Here is a 14,584-nt window from a genome sequence, read left to right on the forward strand (position 1 = left end):
GTGATTGTGATTTATTGCTGAGTATTCTTCTTACTGTTTTATTATATAATGAAATTCTTAGAGAAAGCAAATCTTAAATCTTGCCTCTAATGTTGGATTCTAGGTGTTCCTGACAGTGATCCCTATTTGATCTTAAGTATTGGAGAGAACAGGGGACTGGTGAAGAATTCAAAGCCACTCCAGAGGCAGTGGGGAGATAACCTAAATTTTTATTCCCTTAAAATAATTTAGATCATCATAGATACACCGATATGTTTTATCAACCTGTAATTTAAGGATTTTTTTTAGTGTATTTGTTAATATCTCTTCTTGAAAAATAGTATTTTCCCAAGTAACCATCACTTAATCTTTGTTTTCCTCAAAATCCACATTAATTTTTTGTTACTGGTGCAGTTTATCTCTTGGAGTAGTAACACTTTAGAATGACAATCTTGATTTTTCAGCTGATAAAGCAATTTGAAAAATAGAGAAATACTGTTTTTTCATTATCTTATTTTCTTTTAAAAAATTGTGTTCCTTTTGTCTGCAGTTGGTAGCAAATGGATAATGCAGCACAAAGCCATTGAGATTCTGCAGTGTATTAATGTAAAAATGTATCCTTGCAGAAGAATTTATCTAAACATCAGTATGTATTTTCTACCAACTCTAAATATTGAAATACAAGTACCTACATCTTTTATTAATAAAATTTATTTGAACCTGTGGTTCTTACGGTTTACTATTCTGAGCATTTATGAACCTGATGATAAGGTTCAAATCTAACAAAAAGTGACACCAGTAAAATTATTAGGTTTTGTTTTCTTTTTTTGTTGTTTGTTTCTTAATCTCTTGATTGTATTGGGGGAAGAAAAAATCTGATATTGTTAGGTTAGATACTGAATCACTTGATGGGGATAGTCCACTATCCTTGCCTTTTCTAAATGTAACTCCAGATCACAAGACTCAGCATAATTTATCCCTTTGTACTTTTTTAAACTTAGAGAAACTTCTCTATCATTTTTAACAGGACATTTATAGTACCAAAATAAAGTGAGACTTTGAGCTATTTCTGTAAGGGCTCTAAAATTAAGTCAGAGAAGAAAGCAAATAGTTGAGATGCTCTCTAGTGTGCAAAAATGAGTCATTTTGATAGTTGTGCTGGTGAACTCCGATTTCCTTCACTTCTGAGGCCAAGAGGGAATATTTCAAAATTTAGATGTTTAATATTACTTAAAATGTTAAATTTGAGCGTTCTTCGGTTATTTTCATGTGAATGTATTTTTAACTTGATAAATAGTGCAAATATGTGGTAAAAATTTATAATTTTTTCTGTGACCTGAATTAAAATAATAAATATATACTGAAGAGTTTGTTCCAGGAGTATAATACAAGTAATACACTTCATGTTCCTAAATTAGAAATATGTTATAAAGAAGATTTGCCTGCTTATGAATAGCTCAAACATATGTCAGGATGCCTTCTTTCATTCATAATTAGCTTTATATATAAAAGTGACTTCTTTTTATTTTAATGATTTGGGCTTGAAAAGTAAAGATTAAAAAAAAACAAACTCATAAACAAATGTAAAAAATACTTCTGAGCTAACTATATTTCTTTTGTCTTTTTGATACACTTTCACCTCCACTAAAATGATTTTTATATTCAATTTCAGTGATACAACATTGGAACTTAGTGTTATGCCAAAAGATGAAGACATTCTCCAAGTGGTAAGTTTTATTTACTCAAATATGCATTGTTCTGTAGTCTCGAATGTTAATAAAGATCCTTTAAAGATGGAGGGGGACTGAATATAAGATTCTAGGGGAAAAAAAACCCCGCTGGTTCATTTAGCAGAATCTGGGATTCTTGACATTTTACCAAAAGACAAGTAAACAAACAAAAAAACTATTTGTCAGTTTTTACAATTAAGTGACATAAGAGTATTTTATGGATTTGACAGTGAACTTCTGTTGTTGCCATTTGGAATGAGATTCCTAAAGAGTTTGCCCCGATGTTGCATCCTAGGTAGTCCTTTGGCCAGAAGCCAAAGCTCAGGGTACAAGGGTATATCCCCAGAAATTAGAATCTTTTTTTTTTTCTTATGAGAACAAATTTTATGAAAGCTGTTTCTTAATTTTTCAGTATGTATGACTGTAAATTAACCCACCAAGCAGTTTTGGAACAGTATCAATTCATTCTATTAGAAGTAAGGTTCACAGTGAATGGAGTCTATACCTTAAGGGAGAAATATGTCAGGGTCTTCAAGAGGAGATGAAACTATATTGAAGACTTTAGCATTTAGCTTAAATTTTCCCCTCATTTTTAGAGAGAAAATGAACAGAATTCTTAACTCCTTTGTTGAGCTTAAACATTGCTGAAAGTAAAAAGACAGTAACATACATAAATTTCATTCAAGAAAATAGTACTTTTCCTCAGTTGACATTGTAGTTCAGTAGAATCAGACAGCATGAGCAAAACTTTTCAAGTAACACATGAAAGCTGACCACTCGATCTAAGAAATGGCAGTGGCCACTGAAAGTTGTGTTTTTTTAAATTCTTTTTAGCAAATAATTGTTCTGTTTTGTTTTTTAATTCGAGTACAACAGGAAACTCATGGAATCTTTGTGATGGGAATGGAAATGGTAATCATGTTTTTCATTTGTAAGGCATTAGTTTGAATTTAATTCAACATAAGTCCTAAGTAATCTTCTGTAAACATTTTTTTCACAGAAATATCACTAAAGCTGATCCTCATGATTCAGTGTATTCATATAAAGTATAATTAACTGAAATCCATGGAGATCCACCTTGTGTTTTCAAAGCATGTGGATTTTATTTAGGAATGGCTTTTTAGTGCTAACAGATTACCCTTCTTAAGTACACAGTTGTTTTGTCATTGGGGCATCTCAACAAGGAAGGTGCAACTCTCCAGGGTAGTTTTCCTAGGCAGAGAGAGCTAGTTGTAGAGTACCTGCTCTGATAATTCAGCGGTTGCCATCACAGCCGGCTGTGTGGTTGATGAAGAGTAGTGGCCCTGGAAGCAATCATTGTCTCATTTCATGATCAGTGGGAAAGAAGGTTAATTCGTCTGTCATGTTATAGTTTAGTTATGATACATATATTTAAAACAAAGGCAAAATACAAAGTGTTGCAAACACAGGAAAAAATTGGCTCACTTGAGTGGCATGAGCACACAGATCTTCAGAGTTCCTTAGTAAAGGGTTTTAGTAAAATTGTAACAAAATTCATTTTTCAAACATGTTATTTGAATTACTTTAATCTTAAGAGATTACAAGCATATATGCCCTTAATGATAAAAGAAAACCTCGCTTTTAAACCCAGCCTTCATTCATATTTGAACGCACTATAATTTATGAGACAATCAAAGGAGTGTATATAATTAATGCCTACTATGCATTGTTCCTAAAGGACATTAGGACCTGGCAAGTTCTTTTCTGCATCAGTGTTTTTAGCTGGTTCATCTATGAGTGTCATTTCTTAAAGCTATTATAAAACGCAAAGAGAATGTGGGAATTCAAAAACCATATGCAGAAATTCTTCACTCTAACAGACTCTAGGGTTAAAATGTTCTGTAAGGGCCTTAAGTATTTATGTTGGTCTGTTACGCATAGTATGTGCTTTTAAAGACATATACTGTGAGGTTGAATATTCATTGTAAAGAAAAAGTAAACATGATCATTTGTACAGCCATTGTAAAAATTATTTACCCAAGTGGAAGCTTCTTGTAGTTTGTATGTGTTTAGTCTGGGCAATGGCAGGACGGTGTGTCCATGGACTTTTCTTTTCCTGAGTGATGTGTGCACCAGACTGTTCTAGAGGTGCTCAGCTCATCCTTGAGAGGTGACATGGAGAATTTAATTTGGTTTAAAGTTTGACTCATGTAAGGATAAGTATATAATAATAAATTTCTAATTACAGATGATAGTGATAAAATATTAAAAAACATGAAGTAAAATTAAGAATAATTCATTATGGTACTAAACTAGTGCTGGTAACAGTGCTCCTGTACGTGGCAGCTTCATTTGCTAAACCAACATATATTTTCTAGATTAACAATGTGAGTAGTATTACATTCATTTTTAGTCATTTTTGACAGTATTTTATAACAATATTTTAGACTCTGATATCTTAGACAGTTTCATGTTTTTAAGGTATTATTACAAAAGAAAAAACACTTTCTATTCCATTTTCAAAGAAACAGAATGGTTTCCTCACCCTTTCAAATGTTGGCTGTGCATGAATGAAATAGCCACCATCTTGGGGCACCTGGGTGGCTCAGGGGGTTAAGCGTCTGCCTTCGGCTCAGGTCATGATCTCAGGGTCCTGGAATTGAGTCCCATGTCAGGCTCCCTGCTCAGCGGGGAGTCTGCTTCTCCCTTTGCCCCTCTCCCCGCCTCCCTCATGCTCTCTCTCTCACTCTCTCTCTGTCTGAAGTAAATAAATAAATAAAATCTTTAAAAAAATTAGCCACCACCCATCAAGTCACCCAAAGAGCGATGCTGACTAAAGAAAACCCTTCCTCGAATGGGCTCACGATAGAAGTAGACATGGCCGTTCTTTTTAGTGGATGCATCACGATATTTTGTTAAGCAACTGGCTCAGTGGACTCAAACTTGAATTTTCAGTTGATGAGTTCTGAGAGCTGTAGAGATTGTTGGGTGTGTCTAGTGTTTGGCCAGGGCACTCTGCGCCTACTTCGTGCTGTTCTGTGTCAAACACAGCAAAGCTAAACAGCTTTTCTAGGATGACAGGGAAGAAGGCAGTGGCACCTGGACTTGACCCGAGGTGGGTCTGAGACTAAAGCCTGTACGTTGAACTAGACCACAGTCCTTTACTGTCATCGGGTGTAGATGAGGAGTTAAGTGCCTTAGCACAGTCACCCTGTTAGTCAGAGATGTTGTTCTAACTCATCTCTGGACTCCGAGTCCAGTGCTCTGCCACTCTGTGGATGTTATATAAATTGGAAAATGTAATTTGATCAAAGTTTTTCTTTAGATTTATTAGAATTACTTTCAAAATAATTATTTAATATGTTCCATAATCAGTATAATACTGTATTTAAAATTAGGTAGCCATTTGCCGAGTGTGCATGAAGGTGATCCTGCCTAGAGTAGGGAAGCAAGAGTAGGAATTCTGGAGGGCTCTTTCATATTTTGCGAGTTTGCATTTACTTTGTTCTTTTTCAAAATCGATTTTTAAATAATTATAAGAATAGTTACTGCTTGATAGAAAAGTTACAAATAATTTAGAAAGCTATAAAGTAGGCATACCATCCCCTTTTCCCACACCCCTCTGTGTCATGTTTGGCATGTATTTTATTATACAGACAGACATGTAATTATTTTTTATTTTATCATGAGTAATGGTATTAAATTAATAGATCAGCCTGTTAAAGGTGAAATGGTAGGGAGAAATTTCAATCTTACCAACTTAGTTATTCTGCAGGGTCTTTTTTGTGCGGTTTTTTGTTTGTTTTTACCCTTTATTAGACAATAATTATGTAATAATAACAGTATTATAGTAGTAATAGGCATGGTAATCGTGATTTTGATGCAACTCTACTAAAACTAAACTGGAAGATTTTTTTTAGGATTAAGTTACTGTTAGATACTATACCTATAATCAAGATCCAGACTGTTAATGTTAAATTTTATTTAATATGCTCTTTAAAATTTTAACTGCAAATGCAGAATTCTTTTTTTTTTTTTTGTCTTTTAGAAAGAAAGTATGTGAGCAGGAGGCGGGGGCGGGGGGGCAGAGGGAGAGAGTGAATCTTAAGCAGGCTCCACAGCCAGCGGAGCCTCACCTGGGACTCCATCTCACCATTCTGAGATGATGACCTGAGCCGAAATCAAGAGTCAGACTTATTTTTTTTTAAAGATTTTATTTATTTTTAGAGAGAGCGAGCAAGAGCAGGGGGGAGGTACAGAGGGAGAGAGAGATTCTCAAGCAGACTCTGCGCTGAGTGCAGAGCCCAACTCAGGGCTCGATCTCACGACTCCAGACGAAACCAAGAGTCGGTCTCCCAACCGACTACACCACCCAGGTGCCCTGAGAATGAGGAATTTTTAAATAATTAGATAAACAAGCTTTTTTAGTGTTCATGAACTGTGAGAATATGTAAGGAAATTCAGTAATGCTCTTGAATGAATTATGAATTCATGTTTTATTCATCTCAATTATATCTGCTTACGTTAGACAATAATACTGTCTGCGTAGGATATTCTGTTTAGTCTGCTGTTAATGCATGGGCCATGTGTATGTGTGTATGTGAGCACCCACTGGGCATAACTTTACTCAGAAGTGGGGTCCCACGAATATAGGCTATTTAGTATTTAGAGCTGTTACATAGGGATCTTAGAGATGTTTGAAGTATGTCAGATATTTTTTCAAGTTTTTCATAGTTCCTGTCATACATATACTTTTATTATCCCCAAATTTGAATAAAAGAGGTATCTCTAAATTATTAGTTCTAAAACAGTACTTCCCAGCAGAAATTTCTAGTTGTATTAAAATCCCTTCGGAAAAAAATGGGTTCTATGGCCGAATAAGCTTGTCATTTCCTTTTGAATTTTAACAACCGACATGAATGTAGTAGAGGTTTTGAGAAGTCAAGAAGCCTGCCAATCAGTTCTTCGCTACATCATTGAGCATAGAGAATGCTCTCTTCCTCCTCCCTTTTGGGCGATGCTTAATAAAACTGCACAAACACACTGTGGGAAATGCTGTACCAGAGTGTTCACTCATCCAGACACAATTTTCCTGCTGTGGAAAAGTCTTGGTGTGACTACAATCAGCATCAAAAAGATAGTCTTGTTATGTCAGTGGCATGGAACCCAACATGTATATTTTGACTGACTGTATTCATGCCTTAAAAATATTATGGCATGCATGTTTTCTTTTGTCTACTCATTCAGCTTTTCCACTGCATTCTGGCTTATGTTTTATAGTATTCAGTATAAGTTTTAAAGAATTCCTCTGGAAGTAGTATGTTTATGTCCATTCAGTCATCATTTTCTTAAGCCAGTAACACAGGACAAAAGGTACGGGAAAAGATCTTAATTTTTGAGTGAAACATAGTTAATCAAACAGTCATCCTCTCTCTCCAAATCATAGTGTAAAGACAGTTCCAGTCAGCTGACAGCTTGTGGTTGTGCTCTGATTTACAGGGGAAGGAGGAGGTTGTACTATTTTAAATGCATAATAGAGCATTCGGTTCGTCATCTGGAAGCAGAGATGGAAGAAGCTCAGGGGAAATGAGAGACATCAATGTTGCTCTTGTGGAAGGGAAGCTTTGGGGCACATCATCAGACAGCAGTGCAGAGTGAAGAAAATAGCCATTAGGAAAGCCTGTCACCAGATGTATTTTGCTTTCAGAAATGGCAGACACCCCAAATAAGAACCAGATAAAAGCCCGAGAAAAAGATGCTCAGAAGGATACTGAAGTTATTCTTTCTGCTCCACTGCCCTTTACTTCTCTTGGTACCTTCCAGAGAAATCAGTATAGATGTATTTTTAGCTTGCTGTTTCCAGCATCAATATGACAACATGATTCTGTCTTTATATCAGTAAGCAGCTTCTACTATGTTTTCCTATTTTCTGCTAGCTACAGTTTACAAAGGATGTCACAGCTCTGGTAAGAAATGCACAGAAGCCATTTCCTTGCTTTTTAAGTTCTGTTCTATAGAGATTTGTAATAAGCCAACCTATTAAAACTGTAAGTTTGCTTAGAGAAACCCCTCCATAGTGTGATGTTAATCTTACTAATTAGCAGACTGTGTTTGTGATATCTGATTTTCTTTATTTTTGGTTCTTACGTTTGGTTTCTTTTGAATCCTGTGCATAACTGGTGTTAAAACATAACATCTACCTGTATGTGGATTTTTTTTTTCTTAAGTATCTCCCCCTCTCTCTTTCCCTGGTATTTTGCTGTTATGTTGTGGCTGCACTTGAGCTTTGCAGGCTCTCTAATGCAAAGACAGGATATGATGATAGATGTGAATTAAGCTTGTTTTGATTAAGGGAGGATATGTAACATGATACCACACCTCACTGTCTCAGATGCTGACATTGTCCTCAGTTACTATCAATTAGTTCTGTTTTATTGCGTCTTTGTCTTTAATTTCAGTTATTTTGAAGTTTTGAAATACATTGCTAGATAGTTTCATAAATAATGGACAAAAAAGAATTTGAGCTGCATGCCTGCCTGTTAGTTATAGAGAAATGTCTCCTCCTAATAAGTAAAAGAGACCAAATAAATTTGTGCAATATAATTTTGCATTAGGTTAAAATAAAAAATAAAAATTATATACAGAAAGATGAATTACTTTTTTCATATTTTCATGCCTTTAATTTTCATGCTCAATTTAAGCATGCATGTTTTCTCTTATTTTTAAATATTAAAATATTTAGCATGGTTTAGGACTTAATTTATCAAAATGGCTTAGTTTTAAGGACTCAGTAATCATTAATTGATTAGACACTGCTCAATATGTCACATTTAATTTATGCCAGCAGTAGTGCTTGCAGTAAAAATGTATTTGGTTAAGATTTTTAATATCTTCACCGTCACTCTGGCAGAAGATCAAAATGTTCTTTTGCTGGGATTTATCAGGCAGCCATTTACCTGTCAAATGCTGAAAGATCATAAAACTTGAATGGGGAAGATTTTAGAAGCCACAAGGCTATCTCTAATTGGCTGGGGGAAAAACTGGTGTGTTTCAGTCCTTTGAGAAAACAGGCAGTTGTAATTTATTTCTGTTGCAAATTCTACAATGTATTTGATTTCTGAAAGACTAGCCCTTTTCTAAACTGTGGAGCATCCTTATGTTGTGTTTGCATGCTTGCTTTAGCGAATGTCGTTTAGGAATCAGGTAGGGCACAGTAAAAAAAAACAGCAGTCCATTGCAAGAATGGAAATTGTTGTTCTTCTTATGACTCTCAAATGACACTTTTTTTCTCCTTTCCACGTAGGCGTATTCTCAAGATGCCTACCTGAAAGGCAACGAAGCCTACAGTGGCAATGCCCGCAATATCCCTGAACCTCCACCAATTTGCTACCCCTGGCTGCCATCTGCCCCTTCAGCCATGGCACAGCCAGTTGAAATATCTCCTCCAGATTCATCATCGAGCAAACAGCAAACCAGTACCCCAGTCCTGACGCAACCTGGCAGGGCCTATAGAATGGAAATCCAAGTGCCTCCGTCACCAACAGATGTTGCAAAGTCCAACACGGCAGTGTGTGTTTGCAATGAAAGTGTAAGGACTGTCATTGTACCTTCTGAGAAGGTTGTAGATTTGTTAACTAATAGAAACAACCATACAGTTCCTTCACATAGAACCGAAGAGGTGAGGTATGGCATCAACGAGCAGACCTCTTTGAAAACAGTGTCAAGAACCACACCACCATCATCCTCGATTCCCGCTGCCCATCTAATTCATCAGACTGCAGGCTCCAGGTCATTGGAACCTTCGGGAATTTTACTTAAATCTGGCAATTACAGTGGACATTCGGAGGGAATCTCAAGCAGTAGACCGCAGGCTGTGGATTCGCCTTCTGTATCTGTTAATCACTATTCTCCGAATTCCCATCAGCACATAGACTGGAAAAACTATAAAACTTACAAAGAGTATATTGATAACAGACGATTGCACATAGGTTGTCGGACAATTCAAGAAAGACTAGATAGTTTAAGAGCAGCATCTCAGAGCACAACAGATTATAACCAGGTTGTACCAACCCGCCCTACTTTGCAGGTACGACGTCGAAGCACCTCTCACGATCGAGTGCCCCAGTCTGTTCAGATCCGGCAGCGCAGTGTGTCCCAGGAGAGACTGGAGGATTCTGTGTTAACGAAGTATTGTCCACGAAGTGCATCTCAAGGAGCACTGACCTCTCCACCTGTTAGTTTTAGCAATCATAGAACTCGTTCCTGGGATTATATCGAGGGACAAGGTGAAACCTTAGAAAACGTCAGTTCTGAGAGTCAAATACCCGATTCAAATGGAGAACGAAAGCAGACCTACAAGTGGAGTGGATTTACTGAACAGGATGATAGACGAGGGATTTATGAAAGACCTAGGCAGCAAGAAATTCACAAGTCTTTTCGGGGTTCAAATTTTACCGTGGCTCCGAGCGTTAATTCTGATAATAGGCGAGTGCCCGGCAGAGGAGTGGGGTCTGTGTCTCAGTTTAAAAAAGTGCCACCAGAGCTAAAAACACTGCAGTCCAGCAGAAACTTTCCAACCACTTGTGGAATGTCACTGCCTCGAGGTGTTTCGCAAGACAGGTCACCTCTTGTGAAAGTCCGAAGTAATTCTCTGAAAGCGCCTTCTACACATGTCACAAAACCATCATTTAGCCAGAACTCATTTGTTTCTGTCAAAGACCAAAGACCAGTAAATCACTTGCATCAAAACAGCCTATTGAATCAGCAGACATGGCTAAGAACCGAAAGTGCCCCTGATCACCAGGTGGAGACTGGGAAACCCCCCACTTTATCTGGAGCTCCTGTCAAGCCTGGCCCTCAGACAGCTGACAGCTCTGGCGCTTCGGATTTAGAATTATCCGTCACTCAGAGAAATCACGACTTAAATCTACGAGAGACTGAAATTCAGGAGTCAGATACTTTAGATAATAGAGAAACTGTCGTCCTAAGAGAAAAACCTCCATCCGGTCGCCAGACGCCACAGCCTTTAAGGCATCAGTCTTACATCTTGGCCGTAAATGACCAGGAGACCGGATCAGACACCACCTGCTGGCTGCCCAATGATGCGCGCCGAGAGGTCCATATAAAACGGATGGAGGAACGGAAGGCCTCGAGTACCAGTCCACCTGGGGATTCCTTGGCATCCATCCCCTTTATAGGTGAGCTCATGTGTCGTCAGTGGCTACTGTGTCAAATATGTTACAAATCTTTCCAGTAAGGTATTATTTTTAGTGGCAACAGGCACAAAAATTTTATACTGATTTTAAAACATTTGTCCTCAATTTCCTGAACTGGGCTAAATAAAGCCAGAGCCGTAAGCTTTTCCCCTCAAAGATTATTTCAAGTGACAGTTTTCCTTTTTTATTTTAATGTTAGGTACTCAATGCCTTTCTTTTCTTTTTTTTGGATGAAACAAATTTCCACTGTCTGGGGCCAAGGGACCCAGCAAACCAAATGGTACCTAGTTGATTATCCATCTGAATCAAAAGCCAAATAGAACAGTTTTAATAATTAGTAATCGGCCTTTTATTTAAACAGTGCTTTTGACTTTATTATTTCTTGTTTCTTTGGGCTGAATGACTAGACCTCTTCATTGTCAAGTTTTACTTTGTCTTAGAGTAAATCTTAGGATAGAGTTGGAAAAATCACTCAAATTACAAGCTTGTGGCCCAGAACAGCTGGTATATTTCCTGAGGCCTGAGACTGCTCCCACACACCCCAGGTGTATTCTCCACAACCGGCCAGTGTGGTGGTTTAAAAATGGGAATCAGATCATGCCGCTCCTCTGACCAGACCCTCTGTTTACTTTCTCCGTTACCCAGAATAGAATCCCAAATCCTGCCGTGGCCTGCGGGGCCCTCCATGAACTATGCCCCCCCAACCCCGCTGCACCTCTCTGAGCCCATCCCCTGTCTTCCGTGTTTGTGCATCCCATCTTCAGCCCATCTTCAGCCGCCCTGGCCTGCTTGCACCTGTGGAGCCTGCCAAGCATGCTTCAGGGCCCTGGTACTGCCAGTTCCCAGCCCTGGAACACATTCCACAGAGTCACAAGACTCTCCCTCGGGCCATTTGGGTCTGTGCTCAAGTATTGCCTTATCAAGGCGGCCTTTCCTCACCAGCCTATCTACAGTAGGTACCCCACACACATGCATGGCACCTGACATTCTCTGTCCCTTTCAGCCACTTTATTTCTCTTCATATCACTTGTTTCCGCTCGACGTGTTTTATATTTTTTATTACACATTTCTCTGCAGAGCTAAAATATAAGTTGCACGAGAGCCAGGCTTTTAGATCTTTTGTCCACTTCGGTAACCTTAATACCTAGACCACTGCCTGGCATATAGAAGGCACTCAGTAAATATTGCAGTAAATATTGGTTGAAATGATAAGCTAATGATAATTTTTGAGATGATGGTTAAGTGTCTAGCAAAATCAAAAGTTCTCATCATAGTTACTCTGCAGCTCCAAAACATAATCCGCTCACAGGATTATCGTATGTGTCCTTAGTTTTGCCTTTATTTAATAATGAGAAGTTTAAGCTGTAGAGGGGTTAAATAACTTCCCTAAAGTGACACAGTTAATAGACAGTAGAGACTGACACTTCGCCCGCTGATTCAGCCTCCTCCCGGAGCACAGCTCTGGAAGGCACCATGAATATAGATGCATTGTGAAGATCACCCCCTGGAGTTGTGGGATGCAGGGGCCTTCTCTTGAGGCCAAGGCCGTACTCATCCTCACCCTGTTACCCCATGAGTTCATGCAGAGTTCTCCATAATTTTATAGTCTAGTGTGCCTCTCTTTGAGCAACATTTCAAGGTTTTTCTTTCCTAGAGAAATTTTCTAAATCTACTGAGCTATTGGGCTGTCAGGCAACACTATCAGAGTCAGCTTTTGAGAAAGTTCTATGTAACTTACGTTTTTTATAAATATGATATATTCAAGTTGTAAACATTTGTGGGGAATCTCAACCTAAATTGTACTCATATGTATCTCCATACCCTTAAATCCAAGCTCAGAGAGTAGAACTTTGCCATAAATGGAATCTTATACATCATCTAGATATTTTATAGAAAGTAACTGAGGACTAATGATTGTTCTATGATTTTTTTAAACATAAAAGTCCCTACAACCTGTGACTGTATTTGATAAGCCTCTGAGATCTTGCCAGAATAATGGCATCATATTTTCTTCCTGCCTAATAAGAGCAATATAATCAGATTATATTGGAGTAATAAAGTGCTAACTATATCTGTTAATATTTCTTCCTAATTATCTGTCTATCCTTTGAATAGATCAATAAGTCAATCATTACTAAAGAGAGAACATTAGCTAAAGTATAAAATAAAAATGTATCTAATTCTGTATCCATATAGATTTAGAGAAATGACTAAACTATTTTGTTTATTCACTAAAAATGAAAATGCTCACTTCCTAGTTCTGATCAGATTCTACATTAAGTACTTCTCAGGACAATTTCGTATATACCTCCTAAAACCTTAATATATAGCATGTAATTACTGTGGTATGTCAGTTATACCATTACCAGTGGAATAGGGCAGGATAAAAACCTGAAATATAAACACAGAATTTTTTCACTCTGTTACCATATGTAAACATTGTCCATTGATGTAAGCATTCTTAAAAGTTTCTAGGCCCTCAGGTGGAATAATGCCATGCCTCCTGAGTTATTACAGCATTTTAATGGCTCTTATAAAATTGTATGCCATTTGAAGTAAAGGCATTGGAAAGAATTTTAGTATACTTGCCTTTTTACTGTGAAAATCTTTTAGCTCTTTGATTAACTAAAATCCTTTAACCTTGAAGTCCAAAAAATACTTATTAGACACTGTGTTGTTGAATATGTGTAAACAACCAGTCAATAAAAGAACTTTAGATTTCATTAAGTATAAGTTCCATAATTTAATCAATATTGAAATCCTTTTATTATTGAGCTTCAAAGTGTTCTCTGACCCGTAGGTGTTTCTCTTTCCAGTCTATTTTTTAAATTTTATATATATATATGAAATTTAATTATATATATATAACATATATATATAAAAGTGGGATAAACATCAGCATTGAAATGGAGTAAAAGAGACTATTTGCAGTGTTTCCCGGTGTATTTTCTAGGAACATTAATTCCATTTGATTAAGGAGAAAAAAAATCAGTGATCAAGTAAATTGAGAAATGCTGGGCTTAAATAAATAAGTTTTGTTTGTCTTTACCAAGGGACTCTTAGAATCATTAACATGCTACTAGATATTTTGTAGGTTTATTTTCTTTTTCTTTTTTTTAATTTAAATTTTTTAAAAAATTTTATTGTGTTATGTTAATCCCCATACATTACATCATTAGTTTTTGATGTAGTGTTCCATGATTCATTGTTTGCATTCAGTACGTGCCCTCTTTAATACCCATCACCAGGCTAACCCATTTCCCCACCCCCCCCTCCTGTCTAGAACCCTCAGTTTGTTTCTCGGAGTCTATAGTCTCTCATGGTTCATCTCCCCCTCGGATTTCCGCCCCCCTTCATTTTTCCCTTCCTATCTTTTTTTTTTTTTTTTTAACATATAATGTATTATTTGTTTCAGAGGTACGGGTCTGTGATTCATCAGTCTTACACAATTCACAGCGCTCACCATAGCACATACCCTCCCCAGTGTCTATCACCCAGCCACCCCATCCCTCCCACCCCCCACCACTCCAGTAACCCTCAGTTTGTTTCCTGAGGTTAAGAATTCCTCATATCAGTGAGATCATATGATACATGTCTTTCTCTGATTGACTTCTCAGAAGTATTTGACCATGAATCCTTTTCTTAAGAGGATCTCTGTTTAATATATCATAAAACACACTTCAGAGAATATACTTTATG

The 14,584-nt window shown here is 37.2% G+C and overlaps 1 protein-coding gene across 1 annotated transcript in view; it reads left to right on the forward strand.

Moving 5' to 3' along the window:
* Window positions 1-14,584, forward strand: part of ARHGAP21 (Rho GTPase activating protein 21) — a 132,412-nt gene that overhangs the window by 85,593 nt on the left and 32,235 nt on the right. Inside the window, 3 exon segments of the mRNA XM_027592366.2 lie at window positions 1,652-1,706; window positions 7,607-7,636; window positions 8,974-10,867. Coding sequence (XP_027448167.2) covers window positions 1,652-1,706; window positions 7,607-7,636; window positions 8,974-10,867 — 1,979 coding nt within the window.

Source organism: Zalophus californianus, chromosome 9 (genome assembly GCF_009762305.2).
Source record: "Zalophus californianus isolate mZalCal1 chromosome 9, mZalCal1.pri.v2, whole genome shotgun sequence".
NCBI lineage: Eukaryota > Metazoa > Chordata > Mammalia > Carnivora > Otariidae > Zalophus > Zalophus californianus.